Here is a 25,175-nt window from a genome sequence, read left to right on the forward strand (position 1 = left end):
AATGTAAAAAAACAACAAAACCTCTCCCTAAAGTAACATATACTCATTGAATACATGGAAAACACAGAAAAGTACAATGAAGAAAACTGAATTCATTGATAACTTCATTTTCCCTGTCAGTTCTCAAAATGTGGTACCTGGGTTTGCAGTAGCAGCTTCATCATCATCATCATCATTGAGAACTTGTTAGAAATGTAAATTCCTGGGCTCTACTACAGACTTAACTAAAACACAATTCTGGGTGTGGGGCCCACCAGTTGGTATTTTAATAAGCTTTCCCAAGTGATTCTGCTGGTGGTCAAATTTGAGAACCATTTAGACATCATTAATTTTGTTACAGATACAGTCTTTCTTAAAAAATATGAACTACTTCAGGCATACAAATAAGTATGAAGAATAACACAACACATACCCACGTACCTAGTACTCAGATAAAATATTAGAGAAACAGTTGCTAAGTCCCTGTCAATTTCTCTCTCATGTTGTTCCCTCGTTTTCTTCCCCAGAGGTAATCTCAGGGCTACTGAGATGCTGCCTCCTGGGTTTTCTAGCTTAAAAAATCCATATAAATGGTCTCACACTTCATGTATCCTTTCACAACTTGCATTTTATCACAGCATTATGTTTTTGAGATTTATGTGGATTGATATACCCAATTCTGCTTCGATTTTTTTCACTGCTGTATATAGTACTCTGTTGTACGGCTGTACAACTACTTACTTATTCTCCTCTTGGTGAACTTTTAGATTGTTCAGTTATTTTCCCTATTACTAACAGTTCTGCAATGAATACTCTTTTTTTTACTGCTTTAAAAATTTTTATTTTGCAATGAATATTCTTGCACATGCCTCCTTGTGTATATGTGTAAGAATTTCTCTAGGACTTAATGTATATATGTGCACATCTCTAACAGAATTGCTGGGTTCCAGGGCCATCTTCAACTATTTGGATTAATTCTTTTATTTTTTTCTGATTACTTATTTTCTAAAGTAGTAGTACCAATTTTCATTCCTATCAAAGACTTCATACAGTTTTTCCCCCTGGTTTGTGCATTTAGGACTTAGTTTTAAAAGTCCTTCCACCATCCTAGGTCACAAAGATATTCTTTACCATCTCATGTGGAAATAAATAGGGATCCAGTTAACTTTTTCTTGTTATGGTAAGCCAAATTTTCCAGTACTATCTACTAAAATGTCCATTTCCCATTGATCTGTGGTGTAGGCCTGTAAACTTACCCATTTAACAAATATTTGCTTTAGACTGCCTTGTCTTGTGCTGGGTCTTGCAGAGGGCTCAAAGACACAGGCCGCTAGTCTCAGGGAATTTGCTCTCCTGTGGAGATACAGCAACATCAATGATTACCGTACTGAGATAAATCCAACAAGGTGCTCTGAGTTTTTAACCAAGCTGGGAAAGTTCAAAGAAGCGACAAGAGTTAAGTCTTAAAGAATTTGCTAATGAAAAGGGGAAAGTGAAGGTGGCCAGGGCTGGTTTGGGGTCCAGAGTTGTGTTTCTCTGGGGAAAAACACATGGATGTAGTGGCAGTGAGTCCTGTGTATGTAAGGGGTAGGAATAGGCAGAGGGTGTCCAGGAACATATCCTTGGGATAGAGAAGCTTGGCCTCACCCCAAAGTTTAGGCTAGAGGAAGAGCCGTCACTGTAACTAAATTATCAGGAAGAAGACATTTTCAGACATAATTATTTTTTTTTATGGGGAGACTTGATTCTCCAGCCAGGTCAGGAGTTCCCTGAGATGGTTTCTTAAGAAACCCTCACTTGCCCCTACTCCAAAGATGAATCCATTCCCTCCAGCAGATGCCGCTCCAGAACCTGAGGGAAGGAGGGAGGAGGAGAAGAAAGCAAATGGGTGGGAGAGACTTCCAGTTGTCCGGGTTCCTGGGCCTGGCCATGGATCTTTGCTAATGCAGAAAGAGCTCCGAGTGGGTCCCTCAGGGTTTGTCTGGGACCCTGCACGCCGGGATGGTTGCTGGGAGTAGTTAGTCATTTCAGGTGGGTATACGCTGCAAAACATGTGACCCTGGCAGCCATTTTCTCACACTCTGCCCGTCGCCATCTTCCATTGTAGACAAAGACACCGACCCCCCCCCCCCCCCCCCCCCCCCCCCCCGCCAACCCTTGTCTGATGCGGCCCTGGAGAAAGCTTGGTCACTAAGGTTCGAGAACACACATATTTAGGCCCAGGCAGAGGCCCGCAGACAAGAACTTGACTTACAAGTAGGTTATATGGCCACACCAGCCGATGAACCCCTGCCCCTCCCTCTTCCCCACCTCCTCCTCAGCTATAACCTTACCTTACTGCGCAGCCGGGAGGCGGGGCCAGCGGGGCCAGCGGGGCCGCGGGGAAGGGACGGGCAGGCGCGAACGGTCAATCCGAAGCTCCACCTCCGGGGACGCTCAAAGTACTGAACCGGCTCGGCGAGACCGGGATCCGGAAGTAGAAGACTAGCGGCGCGAGCGCAGCCCCTGGGCCAACAGTGTTGTGCTGTCTTCTCAGAGCTCCGCCGGAAGTGGAGGTAAGAAACTACTCTCTTTTTTTGTGACGAGAGCTCACCTAGCCGGCCGCGTGGAAAGGATCAACTGTTTGCGGTGAAACCAGAGGCACCCTCAGCACCGGAGCACAGAGGTAAAGAGTCAGGTTCCTTTCAGGGTAGAAGGGCCTGGATGAGAGACAGGGATTGCTCGGCACGTGGACATACGCCCAAACTCATTCTTGCGAGTAGAGGGGCGCGGACCACCTAATCTAGATAGGCGTAGACCCCTGTGTGTGTGTTAGTCGCTCAGTCGTGTCCGACTCTTTGCAATCCCATGGACTGTAGCCCGCCAGGTTCCTCTGTCCATGGAATTTTCCTGGCAAGAATACTGGAGTGGGTTGCTATTCCCTTCTCCAGTAGACCCCTGGATACCCTTTATGGAGAGTTACAGACCCCGCTTGTGTGGAGAAGCGTGGATTGCCCTCCTCCTTTAGGGTAGTTAGGCTCCATTCCGCACTTTCCCAGTGTAGATGGGCGTGGACACCCCAAAGGTGTGGCGACATCGACACTCCCCCGTAAAGAGATATATCTTCCCTTCTCACGAGGCTGAACCGCGCAGATTTCTACTGGCAGGTCCACTTCGGCGCACCTTTTCCCTTATGACAGAGGCTTTGATGTATTTACCCCCACCCCCGCCCGACCACTAGAACAGAAGAGCTAATAAAACAGTTGAGTGAACCTCTTTCCCTTAGCGTCAAGACCTAGAGACCTCCCTAACTTGTCCCTGTGTAACTAATTCCTGCAGAAGTGCTAGACCACCCCTCCCTAAGTGTTTCGAGGCACAAGCCTCAGCCCACAGAGAACCACGCAGATATACCCCTTCTAGGCTAGAGTGAGTCCCCATTGAGGAAAGTCAGGCCTGATCACCTTCTTCCCGGGTGCTGGCTTACTGAATTTGTTAAGGCTTGGCCCATCAAAAATGCCCTGCAGCAAACAGCAGCAGGCCTTAACCAATGAAGAGAGAGAACTGCCTCTTCGGGGTCCCCCGGGGAAGAGGGACTCAGATTTATTCTTCTTTTCAGGTAGACCCAGATCATTCCTTCTCCCCTGCCCTTCCAAGGATTTAGAATCACCAACTGTAGGAAAGGAGAGACCCCAAAGGAGCAGAGAGGTGCCTTGCAATATTGAGAGGCAGTGACATCACTGATCACCCCATAGTGTAGTGCATATGGGCTCCCCCTTATCCAAGGTAGAGGAGCTCAGACCTTTTTCTCTCCATCCAGGGGGGAAAAAAAAACAAAACCATAGGAAACCATCTCCCCCTCCCCGTGTAGAGAACCAGAGGTCCTTTTCCTTCAGTGTTAACCACACTGCTGACTTCAATAGGTATGCAAGATAAGCAGATGATGCCCCTCCCAACCTCCCTGGAAAGGTCTAGAATAGCCCACTGCAGGCAGGGTGCAGGCCCTGTTCATGGAAAGCTGAATAATTTCCCCCTTTGTTAGCATGGGACTAATGAACTAATGTCATCTTGTAGTGGAGGTAGGCATATCAGTCCCATCCCATGGCCCTCCCTAGGGTAAAGAGACTCAAGATACCCCGCCCCCCCCCCCCCACACACACAAATGTACAGACCTGTGCTCCTTTTCCATGCAGCAGAGATGCACACAGCCACTGTGCCAATTTTTTCAGTTCCTCTGTATCCTGGAGTAGAGTGACAAAAGGCATCCTGCTCTCCCTGCAATCAAGGAATCTGCCAAGGAACAGACCCCAGCCATATATACAGGCACAGATTTTTTCCTCCTCTCCCCCAAGATTTTGCACTGATCTAAGTCCACATAGAGATACATAAAAAAAGCTCTATTCAGAGGTCCCTTGTCCCCTAGAATATGTCTCCTCCCTCACCTCACTTCCAGAATAGATGAGACATAGAACTCCCTATTTGGGGAAAAGAGATGCAGTAAATACTGTATGTAGAAACAGATTGTCCTTGCATACTCCTCTCCCCTTAGAGTAGAGAAGTTTAGAGCTAGTCCCTTACCTAAGGTATATAACACTACAGGGTGGAGGATTGAGGACCCAGGATCCCATCTGATGCACTGAGGCACTGACTCCACCCAGGAAGAGAGGTTTACACCTATCTTCCCTATAATATTATTAATAATAATATTCAGCCATACCAGACACCAGCTCCAGTATAACCCCTTCACTCAAATTCCTCTAATTGTTAGGGCTTCCTTGTCATGTTCTTTAACATTTTATTTTGCCTTCAGGGGGCTTAGAAGGGAGCTTGTGGCATTGTGGTTCCCCTCTCTGTCTTCAAATTGGTTCTTCTCCCATTCCGACAGGAAACAAACGCCTGCAGATTTGAATCTACCTGCTTTCAAGTTAATCATCATGATGAAACTTAGACACAGTGAGTTTCTTTTACTGCTCCTTCCCAGTCCTAAGCTTTAATAAATACAGTATTTCAAGGCAGCTTTAAAAAATTGCCCAGTATAAGCCAGATCATTCAGTCTGTCTTTTATGTATGGTATTATTGTTGTTTTCCCTCATGTTATCCCCCATACCCATTTTACAGATAAGGAAACCAAGGCTCAGCAAGGTTAAGTGACTTGATCAAGAGACTGTGGGTGAATAGTGGTAAATACCATATTACAAAAAAAAAAAAAAATACCATATTACACTGCCTGTAACCCTAACACAGCTTAGCATTTTTCTTTATTATAAGTTGTACCTATAAGTTGGTATCATAGATTGTGCCAGTGGTTAAGAGCATGGACTCTGGAGCCAGACTGAGTTTGAATCTCAGTTCTTCCACTTACATGTGTGTGGCCTTGGGCAAGTTACTTAACTTCATTCTCCTTATCTACAAAATGGGTGGGAGTGGGATGGGGGAAGAGGAGAATAATAATAGTTTCTACTTAATAAAGAAATAAAAAGAAATAGTATTTGCCAAATAGTGTTGTGAGGATTTCAATTCAGTTCATTTGCTTGTTCATGTCCGACTCTTTGTGACCCCCATGGACTGCAGCACGCCAGGCCTCCCTGTCTATCACCAACTCCCAGAGTTTACTCAAACTCATGTCCATTGATTCAGTGATGCCATCCAACCATCTCATCCTCTGTCGTTCCCTTCTCCTCTGGCCTTCAGTCTTTCCCAGCATCAGTCTTTTCAAATGAGTCACTTCTTCATATCAGGTGGCCAAAGTATTGGAGTTTCAGCTTCAGCATCAGTCCTTCCAATGAACACCAAGGACTGATCTCCCCCAGGATGGACTGGTTGGATCTCCTTGCAGTCCAAGGGACTCTCAAGAGTCTTTTCCAACACCACAATTCAAAAGCATCAGTTCTTCAGTGCTCAGCTTTCTTTATAGTCCAACTCTCACATCCATACATGACTGCTGGAAAAACCATAGCTTTGACTAGACGGACCTTTGTTGGCAAAGTAATGTCTCTGCTTTTTAATATGCTGTCTAGGTTGGTCATAACTTTTCTTCCAAGGAGCAAGCATCTTTTAATTTCATGGCTGCAGTCACCATCTGCAGTGATTTGGGAACCCCCCAAAATAAAGTCTGTCATTGTTTTTGCTGTTTCCCCATCTATTTGCCATGAAGCAATGGGACCAGATGCCATGATCTTAGTTTTCTGAATGTTGAGCTTTAAGCCAACTTTTTCAGTCTCCTCTTTCACTTTTATCAAGAGGCTCTTTAGTTCTTCTTCACTTTCTGCCATAAGGGTGGTGTCATCTGTCTATCTGAGGTTATTGATATTTCTCCTGGAAATCTTGATTCTAGCCTGTGCTTCCTCCAGCCCAGCGTTTCCCATGATGTACTCTGCATACAAGTTCAATAAGCAGGGTGACAATATACAGCCTTGACATACTCCTTTTCCTATTTGGAACCAGTCTGTTGTTCCCTGTCCAGTTCTAACTGTTGCCTCTTGACCTGCATACATGTTTCTCAAGAGGCAGGTCAGGTGGTCTGGTATTCCATCTCTTTAAGAATTTTCCAGAGTTTGTTGTGGTCCACACAGTCAAAGGCTTTGGCATAGTCAATAAAGCAGAGGTAGTTGTTTTTCTGGAACTCTCTTGCTTTTTCGATGATCCAGTGGATGTTGGCAATTTGATCTCTGGTTCCTCTGCCTTTTCTAAACCAGCTTGAACATCTGGAAGTTCTTGGTTCATATACTGTTGAAGCCTGGCTTGGAGAATTTTGAGCATTACTTTATTAGCATGTGAGATGAGTGCAATTGTGCAGTAGTTTGAGCATTTTTTGGCATTGCCTTTCTTTGATATTAGAATGAAAACTGACCTTTTTCAGTCCTATGGCCACTGCTGAGTTTTCCAGATTTGCTGGCATATTGAGTGCAGCACTTGCACAGCATCATCTTTTAGGATTTGAAATAGCTCAACTGCAATTCCATCACCTCCACTATCTTTGTTCGTAGTGATGCTTCCTAAGGCCCACTTGACTTTGCATTCCAGTATGTCTGGCTCTAGGTGAGTGACCATACCATCGTGATTATCTGAGTTGTTATCTGGGTTGTGAAGATCTTTTTTGTGAGGATTTAATGCATTAAAATAGGAAGAACACTTAGAAGAGTGCCTGGCACATAATAAGCACTCTATTAAGTATTGGCTTAAAAGATTCAGCCTTCATTTCTCTTTGGAATTTAACCCTTCAGAACATGCATACAGTGTTCTGCCACTGAATTGTTGTCTGACATCTCTTGAGCTATGGATTTTTCTTACTGTGAAACAGACAGTGTGGATAAATTGCTGTTGTTTCTGCCTTCAGGACTCCTTTTCCTTCTCATCCTTTAATGGAATAACTCTTGCCTGTTTTTCAGATTTTAACTTATACATCACTTCCTCTGGAAATTTGTCCTATATATCACTTCCTCTGGAAATTGCTGCTGTTAACCTCCTCCCTTGGTTTCCACTTGTCTGTGCACCCATAGGAACCAGGGCTATTAACTCTGTAGATTAGGTCTGTCTCTTCTGCTGCTGCTAAGTCATTTCAGTCATGTCCAACCCTTTGCGATCCCATGGACTATAGCCCACCAGGCTCCTCTGTCCATGGGATTCTCCAGGCAAGAATATTGGAGTGAGTTGCTAGGCCCTCCTCCAGGGCATCTTCCGGACTCAGGGATCGAACCCTTGTCTCCTGTGGCTCCTGTATTGCAGGCAGATTCTTTACCACTGAGCCACCAGGGAAGCCCCTGTCTCTTCTACCATGCTGTTAACTTCTCACTGACACCTGGTTTATGTTTTTGTCCCAAGGGTGCAGCATGACCAGGCATAGCTATTGGACACTTACTGTGTGTCAGGCACTAGAATGTCTCAGTAATGCTAACTCAATTCCCTCTCCTTCCACCATGATGTTTATAGTCTAGAAGGAGAAGACAAATGTGATACATGGACTCTTCCTTATAAGACATAAGGCAAGGGTGGTAGGACAGATTTTGTGCTCCCCTGCCTTTATCCTGCCATAGCCCGAGGAGAAAACAGCATGTGGATAGCACACTGGATAGACTGGATGAAAACTGTGCAACCCAGTGACCTTGTACTCTGTGTGAATGGTGGCCCTGCCTATGTAGGGCTTGGTTAAAAAAAAATTCACTTACTTTATATAATGATAAAAATTTCATCAAGAGTCAGGCTTTGGTTATGTCAGTACCAAAAACAAATAATCATTTCTTCAAGCAACACAAGAAAAGTGAACAAAATTAGTTTATACTGTAAGAACATCAAATACAAGATAATAATAGAATTTCTATTTTTTAAATTAATTTTTATTAGTAACAATTATTGGTAGTGATGAAAAAGACAATAATTAGCTGGTTAAATAGAGTATATGCATAGAAAGGAACCCTGGCAATTGAAAGAAGTGAAGTAGTATGGAAAAACAGTTAGATGGAAAGATCTCCAGGATTTGTTAAGTGAAAAAAGCAAGTTACCGACAGGAGTACATAGTATATTACCTTCCTTGGGAGAAAATGGGAAAATAAGAATATATATTTATATTTGCTCAAAGAAACTGAATGATGTGTGACAAACTAATAAAGTGGTTTCTTGTGGTGAGAGGACTGCAGGGACTAGGGACAGGTGTGGGAGGGAGACCTCTGAGAATACATGTTTTTATTTATTTTTAATAATTTTTATTGGAGTATAGTTGACTTACGATGTGTTAGTTTCAGGTGTATAGCAAAGTGAATTAGTTATACATATATCCACTCTTTTTTAGATTCATTTCTGATATAGGTCATTACAGAGTATTGAGTACAGTTTCTTGTGCTATACTGTTATTACTGTTGTTGAGTAGCTGAGTCATGTCCAACTCTTGCTCCCCATAGACTGTAGCCCGCCAGGCTCCTCTGTCCATGGGATTTCCCAGGCAAAAATACTTCAGTGAGTTGCCATTTCTTTTTCCAGGGGATCTTCCCGACTTGGGGATCAAACCTGGGTCTCCTGCATTGCAGCTAGATTCTTTACTGTCTGAGCCACCAGAGAAACCCCATTTTTTATAGTAGTGTGTATATGTCAGTCCCAATCTCCCAGTTTATCTGCCTACTTTCCTGCACTGGTGACTGTAAGTTTGTTTTCTACATCTGACATGGTTTTATTTTGGAACTGTATGACTGTATTACCTGTTAAAGACATTTAAAAGATTTACAGCCATCAGTGATTGGTTGCACAGCTATGTAATCCATCATAATGGCAGACTGTGCAAGCTGCACAGGGAGGGAAATGGGGTGCCCACTGAATGAAGAACCAAGTGGCATCAGTGTTTTGGAAGTCTCTGGGAGGTTGAACAAATGTGCTTGAAGATAGTTGAGAGGAATGTCTGAGACTATTTTTCTTTCAAATAATAAAACACACTCTCCTTTTTAATAGCCATTCAAAAATGTACAACAGTTGAAATTGTATTTGAACACTCTTTCTAGGGCTTCTGAGTAACCTTCCTAGATTTAATCATTATCATTACCATTTGGGTCCAGGGTATCTCTAGCCCAGGATATGGAGAGCTGTACCATGAAGCATCTCCCCTACCTTCTGCTGCTGAATATCAGTGAGAGTTGATAGATGGTGATATTGGTGCTCAGATTTAAGAAAATTCTTCAAGGTCATATAGGTAGGTAGTTATTGAACCAGAACAGAAACCTAGCTCTGGCTGGCTAAAAAATGGTAGCTGTTTTCTCTCTGAAGCTATTAAAGAACAATAACAGGGGCTCCTGCGTGTTGCAGTGTTGTGAGTGGTGAATGCACCCCTACCTTCTTCCCTGTTTCTCCTCCCCCTCCTCTCTGAAGCAGATGTTTTTTCCTCTAAGTGATGTATTTTCTTTCATCGTGGTGCTCATTTTCCAGGGAAGTTAGGTTGATGAAAATTGTTGAGTAAAATGGCCAGACCTGGTTAATTCCAAGCCTCACATTCTTTTCATTGCAACGTGAATGTTGTGGAAGAAAAGACTTGGGATCTGATTTTTTTGTTACAGGGAAATTCAGTCCATTTACTTTCATTATGATAACTAATATGTTTGGTCTGATTTCTACCATCTTATTTTATATTTTTTGTTTGTTTCTTCTTATTCCCTTATTACTTCTAAAAAGTTTAACAAGTTAAATCTTCCACCAGTACTTAAAATTATGTTGGTAATTGCATTCATATTTAAATCAAGTGTAACTAAATTTCTGTATCACTTTATCATGTAACTAAATTTCTGTATCACTTTATCAAAGTTAAATAATAACTATTTTTATCCTAGTCTTCCAAAGTGAGACCTTTAGCATGGTTTTATGCTTATTTTTGCTGATATACTTCCTCAAGTCATTTTACCAGAAGGTGAATGCAGGTGGTAATCTTTCCACATCTGAAAATTTCCTTTACCTTCACATAAGAGTGATTTTATTGGTCAGTTGTAGAAGTTTAACTTGGAATACTGTCCCTTGTCTAATTACTTTGTAATGATTATTCTTCTGTCTTAAGTGTTCAGAATTGTGGCTTTGAGAAGGCTGTCTATTTCTCTCCTTTGCTGGGAATGCCTTCTATTTGGAAGTTTACAAGATTTTCTCTTTGTCTTTGGGGCTCAAAAATTTCATCAGTATATGTCCAGGGCATCATCTCGTGACTCACGAAGTTGCTCAGTCGTGTCTGACTCTTTGAGACCCCATGGACTGTAGCCCACCAGGCTCTTCCATCCATGGGATTCTCCAGGAAAGAATACTGGAGTGGGTTGCCATTTCCTTCTCCAGGGGATCGTCCCGACCCAGGGATCAAACCCAGGTCTCCCACATTACAGGCAGATGCTTTAACCTCTAAGCCATATGTCTTTTTTTGTTAATCTTGACGCGCCTGAATCCTGTTTTCAATTTGGAAAATGTTTATCTAGTATTTTAAAAAATAATTGCTTCTCCATTTGTATCTTTTCTCTTCTGAAACTCTTCTTAATTTAGATACTAGCTCTCTTGAGTCCATTCTCCATTTTCTATTTTATACTTTTCTTTGTATTTTTGTTCTGTTTTAAAGAAGTTTTTCCCTTGACCTTCTAGCTTATTAATTTGGTTGTTAGTGATATTCCTTCCGTTTTTCACAACATTGAATTTTTATTCAATATCAAGTTTTGGGAATCTTTTTCTTATACAGTTCCTTTGAAGTATCTTCTTGAATCTCCTTAAGAATAAGTAGTATTTAAATCCTCTGTTTCCTACAGTAACACTGCTTTGATGTGAACCACCTGATGTGATTGGGGAGCCTGTCCTCTGTCTGATAATCTCAAGCTGCTCCTATATTTGTTTGTATATCCTGACCTTCTAGAACCTCTTCCTGTAGGAATTCCTTTAGCCTCTTTGTAGATGGTGAGAATTATGAGACGCCATTCTGAGAGGCCAAGTTGTGAAGGAGGTGACAGAAGGGACTTCTCATTGAAGTGGGGAGAGGACTTTTACTTTCCTAGGCTTTGTTAAGGTATGATTGTAGAAGGTGAGCTCTCTGCTTCTTAAATCAAAGGGAGGCTGCAGTTTGGCTGAGTAGTGTAATTCCCTTGTGAGGCAATGGCATGAACAGGGTCAGCAGGAAAGGACAGTTCTCTCTTCAAGGAAGGGCTGAGGGCATCTACTCTGGTTTAGCTGAGTGGGACTCCTCAGATCACCTTCTCATGCTGCCAGCCCCCCACTTCAGTCTGGTGCCAAAATTGTTGAGCTGCCTCAGCTAGAAGTTGTAAGAGAGAAGTTATAAGTGCATGTTCCTATTGGTCTCTTCACAGGATTCCCTTAAGAATTGTTTCAGTTTGCACTGGATATAATGTTTGGTATTCACTGAAACATTGTATCCAGTACCTCTTCTGACACTGTAGCTGCCAGCTCTATGTTTGTCTTGTGTGCCTAGAGAGACATGGAGTCTGAGGCTTCCTTAGATTCCCAGTGTTGCCTGACCTCCATTAAGGTTCAAAGAATGTTGGGTAGGTGGATGATGGCTTTTTTTTTTTTTTTTTTCTTTTTTAGAAAATAAAAAGCCAGGTAAAGGTTCCAAAGGCTGCAAGAAGGTAAGTTGGTACCACTCTCAGGTAAGGTATACCCATTGTTGGGGACAAGATTAGGAACAGGTTGCCCACCCCAGAAGAGGCCCACAAAACCAAGTAGATATTGGGTGACTCCAAATAGAGCACCACATTGGAATCAGCAGATTTGGCTTTCCCAAAAGCCATTTGGGTGGCTTCAGCAGAGAAGCGGAAACATTTATTAAGTTCCCACCACAAGCCATATACTGCTTTGTGCTTAGTTTACCTTGATAGGGATTGTCATAATCTCATTTTTCTTAGATGAAGAAACTGACCCTCAATGAGAAAGTTCCTAGGTTCAAGGTAGCTCAGCTGGGACTTGAGTCTTAATTCCCAAGTCTGTATTGCTCATGAAGAGGCAGGACTCAAACAGTCTTTGGCCCAGCTCCTGAATCTCCTGGTCCCGCTGGGAAAGTTGTGGACAAATAGGACTTGCATCAGAGCAGCAGTTCTTAAATTTTAGCATGGTTAAAGTTCTCAAACTTTAGCCCTCCAGAATCACCTGGAGTGTTGGTTAAAACACAGATTTCTTGAGTTTCTGATTTAGTGTGTCTTTCTCAGCGTCTGAGAAGTGCCCAGATGATGCTACTGCTGTTCCAAGGGCTTCACTTGGAGAGCTATTTAGTATTCCCTTGGCCTCTACTTGGGAAACTTTTCTACTTACTCCCCACCCCCCACCTTTCCTGGTATTCTTTACTTAGTCTCTGCCTAGCTAGGGGAAGAAGGGTCTCTCTGGTCATATGGACAGACTTCTGGGGACAGAGCCCTTTTTGTTTGCTTCTCTCCTCTTTCCTCCCACAGATCTACTTATGAGCAGCTTTAAACCGCCTCCCCCCTCCGAAGGGTGATTTCTATGGGTTCATTAACTCTTCATTTTTTTCTCTCTTGTTTGGTAACCAGCCTGCAAAGCAGAATGGGAAGAAAGCAGCCACCAAAGTGGCCTACTCTCCCCAGTTTTTCCACTCCAATGATCACGCCAGTCGGGAGGCTGAGTTAAAGAAGAAGAGGGTAAGCCCTTTCCCTTGGGGGAGAGAGAGGGCCTGACTTGACTGCCAGGTCCATGGAAATGTTGAAAGGCAAAGGCCAGAATTGTTAGGGTTGTTGAGGCTGTTTGTGGAAAGGAAAGAAGGGGCAGTTGCTTTGACACTTGATTTAGTGTCTCTATTTGCTCACCTCCCAGTTCATGGCTGTCTGGTTTTTGTTCTCACTGCTCCACTGGAATGACCCTGCCAGTCTCACCAGCATGTTCTCTGACATCAGACTCATGGATTGCTTTCTTCCCTCATGTTTTTCAATTCTTAGCATTTGAGACCATGCTTTTTTAAAAAAATTATTTGTAATTGAAGGATAATTGCTTTACAGTATTGTGTTGGTTTCTGCCACACATCAGCATGAATTAGCCATAGGTATACATATGTCCCCTCTCTCTTGAACTTCCCTCCCATCTTCCTCCCCATCCCACCCCTCTAGAGCCCTGGTTTGAGTTCCTGAGACATACAGCAAATTCCCATTGGCTATCTATTTTACATATGCAGGCTTTTTTATTTTTTTGAAACACTGTCACTTTGGTTTTCCTGTCATTTCTCCTGGATGTCCTTCTTCCTTTTCTCTAGTTTCTTTTGCTGTTCTTTATAGGACGGAATATCCCAGTCAGTTCAGTTCGGTTCAGTTCAGTCACTCAATCATGTCTGACTCTTTGCGACCCCATGGACTGCAGTATGCAAGGCTTCCCTGTCCATCACCAACTCCTGGAGCTTGCTCAAGCTCATGTCCATCGAGTCGGTGACGCCATCCAACCATCTCATCCTCTGTTGTCCCAGGGCCTATTTTTTTTCCCCCCTCTCTGGTCTTAAGTGGTTCCCACTGCCTGGGACATGATCTCTCTCAGCTTTATATACTTTCCTTGTATTAGTGTCTGCCATGCTTTCCCCTCCTTCATCTCTTTGTCTTTCTTTCCCTCAAACCCCTTAACTCTTTATCTCTTGCTGTCACGTCTCTTCCCTCCCTGTATCCGTGCTCCTACCACTTGTGCCAAGTCACACTGTTTTCTCTGTCTGTCACCTGCTCCCTATTACTCTTGATCTTCCATCCCTCCCTTAGATTGCAGACCTCATCAGCTTCAGCCCTTTTGTATGGTCACTTGTTAGGTTGGGGAAATGAGGGAGAAGCAGCAGGCTGCCCGGGAGCAAGAGCGACACCGACGTAGGACCATTGAAAGCTACTGCCAGGATGTCCTGAGACGCCAAGAGGAGTTTGAGCACAAGGTGAGAGAGCAGTCTTTGCTCCTCAGTAGGGCTGGTGTGGGCTTGCTCAAAAGCATCTTTTGCCATTGCTCTGTGAAAAGGAAAGAGGAAGTGTGTGAGATTTTTGGAGGGGGAGTAGGGAACCAGTTCAGAGAGGATGGGAAACGGTAGGGACATGGAGGGAGGGTAAGAAGGAGGTGAAGAGCTGTATCTGTGATTGGAGAGCCCTGGTTAGGTCCTTTCTCCCAAGCTGAAACACAGACTGGGGATTGGGAGTGGAGAGGACTGGGGGACAGGGGGAGAGAAAGATTGAGAGTATGAAGTGAAAGTTAAGAGAGGAGTCGACTTCTTTCTATGACTTCTTACTGCATTTCTGGCATATAATTTCATCTCACAGGATATACACTTCCCAGTTAAAGTTTCTTTTCTAGTATAAAGTACACATTTTGCTTTCTCCATCACATGTTCCCCATAGATTGTTTTTCTCACTTACACCTCCCTCTTTCTTAAATTCCTCCCTCATACACTCAGGTGCATACCTGGTCCTCTAGCTGGTACTCAGACACAAACTTACAAATAGGCACACACATGGACCATGTAGGTCTGTCCTTTCCTCTTCTTGATTTTGTTGCTCATGGTGGGCTGGGACTCACATGACTCTCCCAGCCTCACATGACTCTCCCAGCCTCCCATGGTTGCCAAAGACGGCTCTCACTCTCCTCCCCTGGACCATCCTCTTTTTTTTCTTTTAGGAGGAAGTTTTGCAAGAATTAAATATGTTTCCTCAACTGGATGATGAGGCTACAAGGAAGGCTTATTACAAGGAGTTCCATAAGGTATGGGGGCCCATTTCTTAAGGCCCTTTAGGGAGGGCACCAATCCAGTCATGTCTCCTCTCTGTTTCTGTTTTTCCTAAGAGGAAGACCTCTTCTTTCATGGGCCTTTTGATTCCTGCCCAGTTCTTTCCTTGCCTTCTTACCGTCTTCCGTGCCCTGCAGGTGGTGGAATACTCTGATGTGATTCTGGAAGTCCTGGATTCCAGGGACCCATTGGGCTGCCGCTGCTTCCAAATGGAGGAGACTGTCCTACGGGCAGAAGGGAACAAGAAGCTGGTCCTGGTCTTGAACAAGATTGGTAGGTGTTGGACAGGATTGGGTAAGGCAGGGCAAGGGCCAAGCCTTCTTAAAAGACAAGCTTGGACTAGGCCCAGAGACACAACAACTCAGTGGTATTCATAATAGTTGTGCAAGGTAGGAATTCTTGTTTGAGTTTTTAAAGCTAGGGATTTGAGAGGTAAAGTCACTTGTTGAAACATACACACACACACCACACAGTATAACAGAAGTTGAGAATGGAGTTAAAGCCTCTCTGCCTTTCAGTTCCCTGTTTTTGGCATTTTGAGCTTTATTTGTGCCTGGCCAGTGCTAGAGAGTTCCTCTTCTCCCTCATGCTGGATCCCAGATGGTGGGGCATAAGAGCACATGGATGCGCTCAGGAGTCACTCTGGTCTGGGTTTCATCTCAGTTTTGATGTCTATTTTCTCTGGAATCTTGAACAAGTCATATCACCGGAGAGCTTCCATTTTTCTAGGTGTAAAATGGGCTGTGATTGTCCCAATCTCATAGGATCATTGTGAGAATTAATGATAAAGTGCTTGGTACATACATGGTCAGTACTTCATAAATGATAGCCATTCTTTTCAAGGTTATTTTTGACATTTGGCCCAACCTAGAATAATCCAGGGAGGGAATGGAAAATAGTCTTTGGGAGGCCTCTGGTACCAGGCCCCAGGTCTGGAAGGAAGGCATCTAGGAATATAGTTGGTTACCCATTGTCCTTGAGGAAACAGGTCTACTTAGAGAGGGCCAACTTGTCCCCTAGACTAGACTGTCCTTTCTGACTAACCTGGGGACTGGACAGGAACTGGCAGGGTAGGGAGATATCTGTTGGCAGAAAGTGGGCCAAGCCTGGGTTGTGGGTGGCTGCATCTTTGGAGTGAGCCATCAGGTGATGTTCTTACCAGTCCTATCTGTTCCTATTTTTCCTAGACCTGGTCCCTAAGGAGGTTGTGGAGAAGTGGCTAGAATACCTTCGGAATGAGCTGCCAACTGTGGCTTTCAAGGCCAGTACCCAGCATCAGGTCAAAAACCTGGTAAGCTGGGGCCAGAAACATCTAGCGTCTTACACAGTAGCCTGGGGCTACACTCTTTTCTAATTATATTATTAACATAGAAATATGTTTACAATGTCAGACTAAATTAAAGTGTACACTGTTGGTGGGAATGCAAACTAGTACAGCCACTATGGAGAACAGTGTGGAGATTCCTTAAAAAACTGGAAATAGAACTGCCTTATGATCCAGCAACCCCACTGCTGGGCATACACACTGAGGAAACCAGAAGGGAAAGAGACACGTGTACCCCAATGTTCATCGCAGCACTGTTTATAATAGCCAAGACATGGAAGCAACCTAGATGTCCATCAGCAGATGAATGGATAAGAAAGCTGTGGTACATATACACAATGGAGTATTACTCAGCCATTAAAAAGAATACATTTGAATCAGTTCTAATGAGGTGGATGAAACTGGAGCCTATTATACAGAGTGAAGTAAGCCAGAAGGAAAAACATAAATACAGTGTACTAACGCATATATATGGAATTTAGAAAGATGGTAACAATAACCCGGTGTGCGGGACAGCAAAAGAGACACTGATGTATGGAACAGTCTTGTGGACTCTGTGGGAGAGGGAGAGGGTGGGAAGATTTGGGAGGATGGCAATGGAACATGTAGAATATCATGTGGGAAGCGAGTTGCCAGTCCAGGTTCGATGCACGATGCTGGATGCTTGGGGCTGGTGCACTGGGACGGCCCAGAGGGATGGTGTGGGGAGGGAGGAGGGAGGAGGGTTCGGGATGGGGAACACATGTGTACCTGTGGTGGATTCATTTTGATATTTGGCAAAACTAATACAATTATGTAAAGTTTAAAAATAAAATAAAATTGGAAGAATAAAAAAAAATAAAATAAAAAAAAAAAAAAAAAAAAAAAAAACAAAACAAACAAAAAAAAAAATAAATTAAAGTGTACAGAAACATTTGTTGCTTCTAGGGAGAGAAAGTGGGTCCTGGGGGACATTTTTTTCCATTTTGTACGAAGTGTAAAACTTACTTATTAAAAAACAAAGTAGAAAAAGTAAAAACAATTACAGTTGACCCTTGAACTAAACAGGGGTTAGGGACATCCACCTTCTGCACAGTGGAAAATTCATGTATAACTTATAGTTGAACTTCAGTATCTGCGGTTCTGCATTTACAGATTTACCCAACTGCAAATCATGTAGTACCATAGTATTTATTAATGAGAAAAATTTGCATGTAAGTGGACCTGTACCATTCAAACCTATGTTGTTCAAAGGTCAACTGTATAGATGAGACTTGAATATCCTTTCACTGTTACCCTAATCCCAATCTCCTTTATCCATATACCAGATTAACCACCATTGTTAGTTTAGTGTATCCTTCCAGATGTTTTTCTGTGCTTTATATTATATGTGGATTTGTATATAGAGAAAATAGTGCTTGGGTGTATCATATATGTTATCCTACGATGTACTTTTTTTCCCTTGAAGATCTTTCTATAGAGTTCTACTTTTTTTACACTAAATAAAAATAGTTTTCAATTTTTTAAATCATTATAAGCAGTACTATAATACATACCCTTACACTTCTTCTTGGCTAGTCAGCAAGTGTTTGTGTAGGTTGGGTACTGAGAGGTAGAGTGGCTGGGTCATAGGTATTTTGCATTTTAGATTTTCCTAGATACTGAAAAATTGCTCCCCAGCCCCACTTCCCTCCTCTACCCCCCACCCAAGTGGCTGTACCAATTTATCTTCCCACTCCTGGGACAGATGAATGTGTGAGAGGGCCTAATTCCCTCTACCCTTGCCAATATTTGATATCATTAAACATTTAAATCTCTGTTCATCTGGGAGAAGCATGTAGTTCCTTTATAATTTTTTGCCTTTTAGATATCAAAAATGTGATAAGCATCCTTTTATAATAGGTTTTTCTTTGATCTGTATTGCACTTTAAGGATATAGCTTCTTAACCTATTTCTTATTAACGGATATTTAAGTCAGTTTCTATTTTGCAGTACTATGGTAGGTAAGTAAGGACAGAGGAAGAGATGAAAGGGCATTCTGGGCAGAGGAGGTGGCATCAGGAATAAAGAGATGGAGGCTGAAATGGCCTTGTCCTGTGAGAGGAATCAAGGGAAGGTAGGCTCTATGTGGGCCGAACAGTATCTCTTCTTTCTCTGGACAGGGAGGCAAATGTTCTCATTGTGTAGACAGGGTTCACTGAAGCCCAGAGAATGGAATCAGAATTTGCTGGCCACATACCTGTGAGAAGCAGAGTTGGAACTCAAACCTGGCCTACTTAGAGGCGAGGAGGCTGTCCTGCTCCTGCTGAGGGAGGCAAGCGATGTGTATCTAGGCAGAGACTGAGACAGAAGCCTGGAGATGGAAAGACTGGAAAAAATAGGCCTTGTAGAAGCAGAGAAATGGCACTTGTTCATTCAGGGCCTGTGTAAGAAGCCCTTTGCTTCATGCTGGGGATTTCAGTGATAACAGGGAGGCAGTCCTAAAATTTGGAAATCTGCACTCAAACCACATCTCTCATCTGATGCCTTTTTCTGTAATACCCCTCATTTTCCAGAATCGCTGCAGTGTGCCAGTGGATCAAGCCTCCGAGTCACTGCTGAAGAGCAAAGCCTGCTTTGGAGCTGAAAACCTCATGAGGGTTCTGGGGAACTATTGCCGCCTTGGTGAAGTGCGCACCCATATCCGAGTGGGCGTTGTGGGTAAGGCCTCAGGGGAGGTTATGGGGCCCAGGCTTCTTCCTTGTGCAGGGGCTTCATTGGGGGAAAGGATTCTGGGAACTTCATGTTACTTTTGGCTAGGGAGGAGGAGCTGTTCAGGAAGGGTCCTTCTTTTTTTTTTTAAGGTATTTATTTATTTTGGCAGCACTGGGTTTTTGTTGCTGCATGGGCTTTCTCTCATTGTGGCAAGTGGGGGCTACTCACTAGTTGAAGTGCTTGGGTTTCTCATTATGGTGGGTTCTCTTATTGTGGAGCATGGGCTCTAGGGTGCGCAGGCTTCAGTAGTTGCAGCTCGCATGGGCTGAGTTGCCCTGAGGCATGTGGAATCTTCCTGGATCAGGGATTGAACCCCTGTCCCCTGCATTGGCTGGCAGATTCTTACCCACTGTGCCACCAAGGAAGTCCCAGGAAGGCTCTTGTGATTTGTAATTTGGATTGGTGGACATGGGGAGGCATACTCAGAATCACCACTGTAGTTGGAGTATTAAAACCATGGACTAAATGTGTGGGGCTGGGCTTAGAGTTGACCCATGTCATCCTACCACTCTGGGGAAGGGGATGGTTGCCTCATCCAGCATTTTTTCCTGGGAGACCCCATGGACAGAGGAGCCTGGTGGGCTGCATTCCATGGGGTTGCAAAGAGTTAGACATGACTGAGCACATATGCATGCATCCCACCAGAGCTGTGGGAGAGAGGGGTGAACATCTCCCTTTCATAAATAAGAACACTAGGGCTCAGAGAAAGGAAAGGGACTTGTAGTGTTCACTCCTGTGTGAGACAGAGCTGAGGCTCAAACCTGGAGCCCAGGGCATTGAAGCAAAGCTGTTGGGAAAGGAACTGGGAAGTTGAGGGAGGCAGAGATAGACCAGCAGGGAAAAGAAATGAAGCCAAGAGAAGAAACCATTGGAGAAAGAGCTGGAAACAGAAAAAGGTAAAATACCTGAATAGATACAGAAAAATATCTGGAAAACCAAATGGTGGGATTGGTGGGGAGTGGAGAAGGAAGACAGAGTTGAATGACAGAGGCATGCAGACAGAGGGAGATATGATCACAAAAATAGGTGCAGAGACCTGCAGAGAGAGACATGAGAGGGCTAGAGACCCTCTCATGTGAGTAGGGAGGGAGAAATGTATACCCAAGGAAAGAATGAGTGAGTCAAACTCAGGGATAAAGAGATTCAGAGGGAGATGCACATAGAAAGAAGCAGGAACAAAGATGCAGACAGACACTGAAGAATGTACACCCAGACCTATACACACATGTGGATCCACAGACACATGTACAGATCCACATATATGAAGACACATACAGATCCAGAGCCAAAATACATGCAGACCAAGCCCTTCCCACACACTTAGCCAACTCCCCTCCAAGCAAACAGAGCCATAGAGAGACACGTGTGCCCAGATGCATTTGACCCTCAGACACAATCATGTCAGAGACACAGACACATATCTATGATGAGACAGATACATATGTATATATAGAGAAATAGAGGCAGAGAGAGGACTAGGGAGACACAGAGAAAAAGAGACACGGTGCTTCATGTAGAGAGACGAGCCCACTGAGAGAAGGACCAGGTACAGAAAGAGCTGAGAGGAGTTGGCATAGAGGGAATTAACAAAGAGGCAGAATTGATGGGGTGGGGAGAATTTGAGAGAAAGGACAATGGCCATAATGAGAGAAAGTGAGACAAACTGGCAGAGAAAGAGTTGCTTAGATACGCAGAGAGAAAGACAGAAATGGGAAAAGCAATGGTATTTAGAATGAGAACAGCCAAGAGAAGATACACAGAGACTTCTACACACAAGAGATACATACACAGGCACATCTATCAGGGAATAAATAGTACACATGTAAGTTCTAGCACACAGAGAAAGAGAATGGTGGGAATGAGAGACCCAATGAGTAAGAAATAGACAAGGACATCCATAGACTGAGAGGTGCTTACAGATGCCCAAACAGAAAAACACACCACAGACAGAAAGCTCCTCAGACTGACATCTCAGAGAGGAGCCCCACCTCCCATTCCCTACCCGCTGCCAGGTGAATTATACACCAGGATGGATGGTTTTGTTTTATGACACTTCCCAGTGCCCACCATCCATTGGATTGTGTCACAGAGGCCTTGCATCCAGCACCTTTCCCAAGCTGGTTGTAAGTGGGAGGTGAGTGTCACATCTAGTGAGAGGAACACATCTAGCCAGGGTGCTCACATGTAGAGGAAAGGGATAGAAAGGCCATGGAGGGGCTTGGACAGGAAGGCAGACGCCCAGGCTCTGTTTTTGGCTTCCAATGGCCTGGTCACACTGCCCCTGCCTGGGCCTCCCACACACAGGCTCTCCCAAATAGTTCTGAGGACCCTTCCTGCCATGAGCTATCTGCTGCTCCTTTGTAGGCCTTCCCAATGTTGGGAAGAGCAGCCTGATCAATAGTCTGAAGCGCAGCCGTGCGTGTAGTGTGGGAGCCGTTCCTGGGGTCACCAAGTAAGTACCTGCTTGCTCCCCTACTTCACAGGTCCTTCACCCTACCATTTCCCAACTCCCATGCCTTCAACCCCTGTCCCTTATGTTGGACCAGCTTCTGATTCTGCCATAGGCATGGGAGTTTCATTAATAGCCCTCATTTACCTGGCACACCCTGGGTTTGGGCCAGGCACCCAGCTGGGTGTCCCCCCCCCCGCCCCGCCACAGCTCCTTGAAGCCTCCTGACAATCATGCAAGATTGGGCTCTGAGTAAGCAGCTCTGCTTCCTCGATGAAGCAACAGTCTCAGAGTCAGAGGCTTGCTTGTGGTCCTGCAGCTCAGTCCCTGGTGGTGGAAGTGAATCAGACTAGAATCAGACCCTGCATCTCTCCACCTTCATCTGTGTGCCATTTGTCACACTCCTTCTCTCCAGTGGGTGCTTGGCTTAGAGGATGCCAGACACATCTGGGCTCATCACTGTCCTACGTCCTCTCTCATCTCCCCTCTCCTGACCCAGGTTCATGCAGGAGGTCTACCTGGACAAGTTCATCAGGCTGCTGGATGCTCCGGGCATCGTCCCAGGACCCAACTCAGAGGTGGGCACTATCCTGCGCAATTGCATTCACGTGCAGAAGCTGGCGGACCCTGTGACCCCGGTGGAGACCATCCTGCAACGCTGCAACCTGGAGGAGGTATGCAGGGCTCTCACTTATGCCCTGCCTTACTCCAAGGGCCCTTCTTTCTTACTCATGATTTCTTCCTCTCTTTACCAGATCTCCAGCTATTATGGTGTCTCTGGGTTTCAGACCACTGAGCACTTTCTGACTGCAGTGGCCCACCGCTTGGGGAAGAAGAAGAAGGGGGGCATTTATAGTCAGGAGCAGGCAGCCAAAGCTGTGCTGGCTGACTGGGTGAGGTGAGTAGGAGTAAGGGTGAGGCCTTCTGGGAGTCAGGCTCCACAAGGGGGCTCATCTGTTTTCACTGCAGCAGCGGGGCAGCCTGACTTCCTGGGTAGGGAAGGCCAAGGCATCAAGTCATATCCTGCTTGGCAACTCATGCCCAGTGATTATCCAGCAATTCAACCTCTTGTTCAGAAGTTACTGTCTGGGCTTTCTAGTTGACCCTCACTGTTTCTGACTTGAAAACTCATCCTTTCTTTGACTGGTCATTAGCTTTTTTTAACATACAATTAAAATTTTTATTTATTCATTTATTTATGTTTGGCCATGCTGGGTCTTTGTTGCTATGTGTGGGCTTTCTCTAGTTGTGGTGAGTGGGGGCTACTCTCTAGTTGCAGTGTGTGGGCTTCTCATTTCAGTATTTTATTGTGGAGCACAGGTTCTAGAGTATATGGGCTTCAGTAGTTACAGCGTGTGGGGCTCAGCAGGTGTGGCGATGGGCTTAGTTGCCCTGTGGCATGTGGAATCTTCCTGGACCAGGGATCAAACCTGTGTCCACTGAATTAGCAGGTGAATTCTTAACCACTGGACCACCAGCAAAGTTCTCATTTGTCATTTGTTGTCTTAATAACGTCAGTTTCTTCCCACCTCCCAATGCAGTGGGAAGATCAGCTTCTATACACTTCCACCCTCTACCCACACTCTGCCTACCCATCTCAGTGCTGAGATCGTTAAGGAGATGACTGAGGTCTTTGACATTGAGGATACCGAGCAAGCCAATGAAGACACCATGGAATGTAAGTAGGGTTAAGTGGGTTGGCCTGCCCAGCAACTGGTCCTGTCCTAGTGGAGCCACATACACCTGACAACAGGTCCCATATTTGACCTTCCCATGCTCTGGCCCTAGTCTGGTTTGGGGAGAACTATTTTAAACATCTTTAAGTTTAATGTCTTTTCCCACAAAGTGAAGAATTATAATTTGGGTCACAGGAAGATAAGGGTGGTGGTGGAGTGGAGTGGGGGGTTGGCTGGTTGTGGGCTCTTAGTAGATACGAAAAAGTCAACAAAGTACCTGGAACATGGTAAGGTGTTTAGGAAGCGTGAGTTTCCTTTCCCCATCTCTTGAGGCCTGGAGTGGACTGAGATATTTCTCTCAAAAACCCTTTCTCTCCACAGACATAGAGAACAGACTGGTGGACATAATGGAGGGAAGGAGAGGGTGGGACGAATAGAGAGAGTAACATTGAAACATATACATTACCATATGTAAAATAGATAGCCAGTGGGAATTTGCTGTATGACACAGGGAGCTGAATCTGATGCTCTGTGACAATCTAGAGGGGTGGGATGGGATGGGAAGTGGGAGGGAGGTCCAAGAGGGAGGGGCATATGTATATACCTATGACTGATTCACGTTAATGTATGGCAGAAACCATCACAACATTGTAAAGCAATTATCTTCCAGTTAAGAAAGGAAACAAAAAAGAAAACCCTTCTCATTGCCCCAGATTTTGTCACAGCCATTGACATGGATATTGCATGTCCATTCCTGCATTTTTACCCTTGTCCCCATTGGTGGGTGAGGCATCTGAAACACAGAAAGGTGATACTTGCTAAATGGTACATGGTTAGTGACAGGCAGATGTGGCATTCAAACTAGCTCTCTTGTCCTCTTGTTGAAGACTCTTCTAGCTCAGTGTATCTGAGTGGTTAGAAGAATGAACTGCCTGGATTAAAATCTGAGTTTTGTTAGCTGTGTAGTGCTACACAAGTTTCTTAACCTCTCTATGACCAATGACATCATCTCTACAATGGGATGATAGCACATACCTGATAGTTGTGAAGACTATTTAATATGTAAAACCTAGTGCCTGGCATATAGCACATGCTTGGTAAATATTAGCTGTTATTAAGATGGTTATTTTTTGGAGTACAAAGGTATGACTTTCAGAAACTCCTGTGGGAAGTTTATTCTCTTCAGCTATTCTACCATCTGCAGCTCCTTCCTTTTCTACCCCACCCAAGAAAGGTGCCTGGTGCTCTCTGGGCCTGTCTGTGGACACTCTGGGGTAGTGGAGAAAGTCTTGGCTGGCCTGGCTTCTAGTTACTCTGTTTCTCTTGAGGGCCACTAGCGTTCCTTCTCTGGGCCTTATAGTGTGCTTGGATTACAAATGAGGACAAGAGGCTTGCCTGCTTCAGAATATATTCCCCATGTGGCTTCGGGCAAGTCAGCCCTCTTTCTGAACTTTACTTTTCTGTCAAGTGGGCATTTGGGAGGAATTAGAGCTCACATTTTTAGGGCTGTATGTGAGGGCAAGTGGGGCTCTGGCAGTGAGAATGCACTTTAGCAAATGATTGAGTTCCCAGAAGTTGAGAAGAAGGAGTGGTTAATAGTTAGAGTTTCCTAGTTGCCCTAGTGTTGAATCTTGAAGAGTGATTAGCAATTAGAGGCCCAGGGAAGGAGATGGGGCAAAGTTTAGAAGAGGTGCGAGGGTAGTATGGGCCCAGGGCAATGTGCACATTTGTGGTCTGCAGTAGAGGCGAGCTCCAGACAAGGCACCAGTGAAATAGGGAGAGAGGCTTGGTCCTGGGGAGGGAATCCCAGTAGCTACCATTTATAGAGCAGTGTCTCAG

At 44.5% G+C, this 25,175-nt stretch overlaps 1 protein-coding gene across 4 annotated transcripts in view; it reads left to right on the forward strand.

Annotated features, from left to right (window-relative positions):
* Nucleotides 1-2,451: 2,451 nt before the first annotated feature.
* The window catches only part of GNL3L (G protein nucleolar 3 like), a 28,407-nt gene continuing 5,683 nt past the window's right edge, over nt 2,452-25,175 (forward strand). For 2 of the 4 annotated variants that reach the window (XM_059883314.1, XM_059883315.1), the window contains exons 1-12: nt 9,500-9,628; nt 11,995-12,035; nt 12,951-13,058; nt 14,198-14,314; nt 15,046-15,129; nt 15,292-15,427; nt 16,342-16,445; nt 19,013-19,157; nt 21,576-21,663; nt 22,160-22,334; nt 22,416-22,558; nt 23,202-23,338. In XM_059883314.1, coding sequence (XP_059739297.1) covers nt 9,580-9,628; nt 11,995-12,035; nt 12,951-13,058; nt 14,198-14,314; nt 15,046-15,129; nt 15,292-15,427; nt 16,342-16,445; nt 19,013-19,157; nt 21,576-21,663; nt 22,160-22,334; nt 22,416-22,558; nt 23,202-23,338 — 1,327 coding nt within the window. In that variant the 5' untranslated portion in view covers nt 9,500-9,579. Of the gene's footprint in view, nt 2,645-4,840; nt 4,909-9,499; nt 9,629-11,994; nt 12,036-12,950; nt 13,059-14,197; nt 14,315-15,045; nt 15,130-15,291; nt 15,428-16,341; nt 16,446-19,012; nt 19,158-21,575; nt 21,664-22,159; nt 22,335-22,415; nt 22,559-23,201; nt 23,339-25,175 lie in introns of those variants that run through there. The other 2 variants (XM_005228211.5, NM_001034307.2) reach the window with 2 other exon arrangements.

The sequence above is a fragment of the Bos taurus genome, chromosome X, assembly GCF_002263795.3.
Source record: "Bos taurus isolate L1 Dominette 01449 registration number 42190680 breed Hereford chromosome X, ARS-UCD2.0, whole genome shotgun sequence".
NCBI lineage: Eukaryota > Metazoa > Chordata > Mammalia > Artiodactyla > Bovidae > Bos > Bos taurus.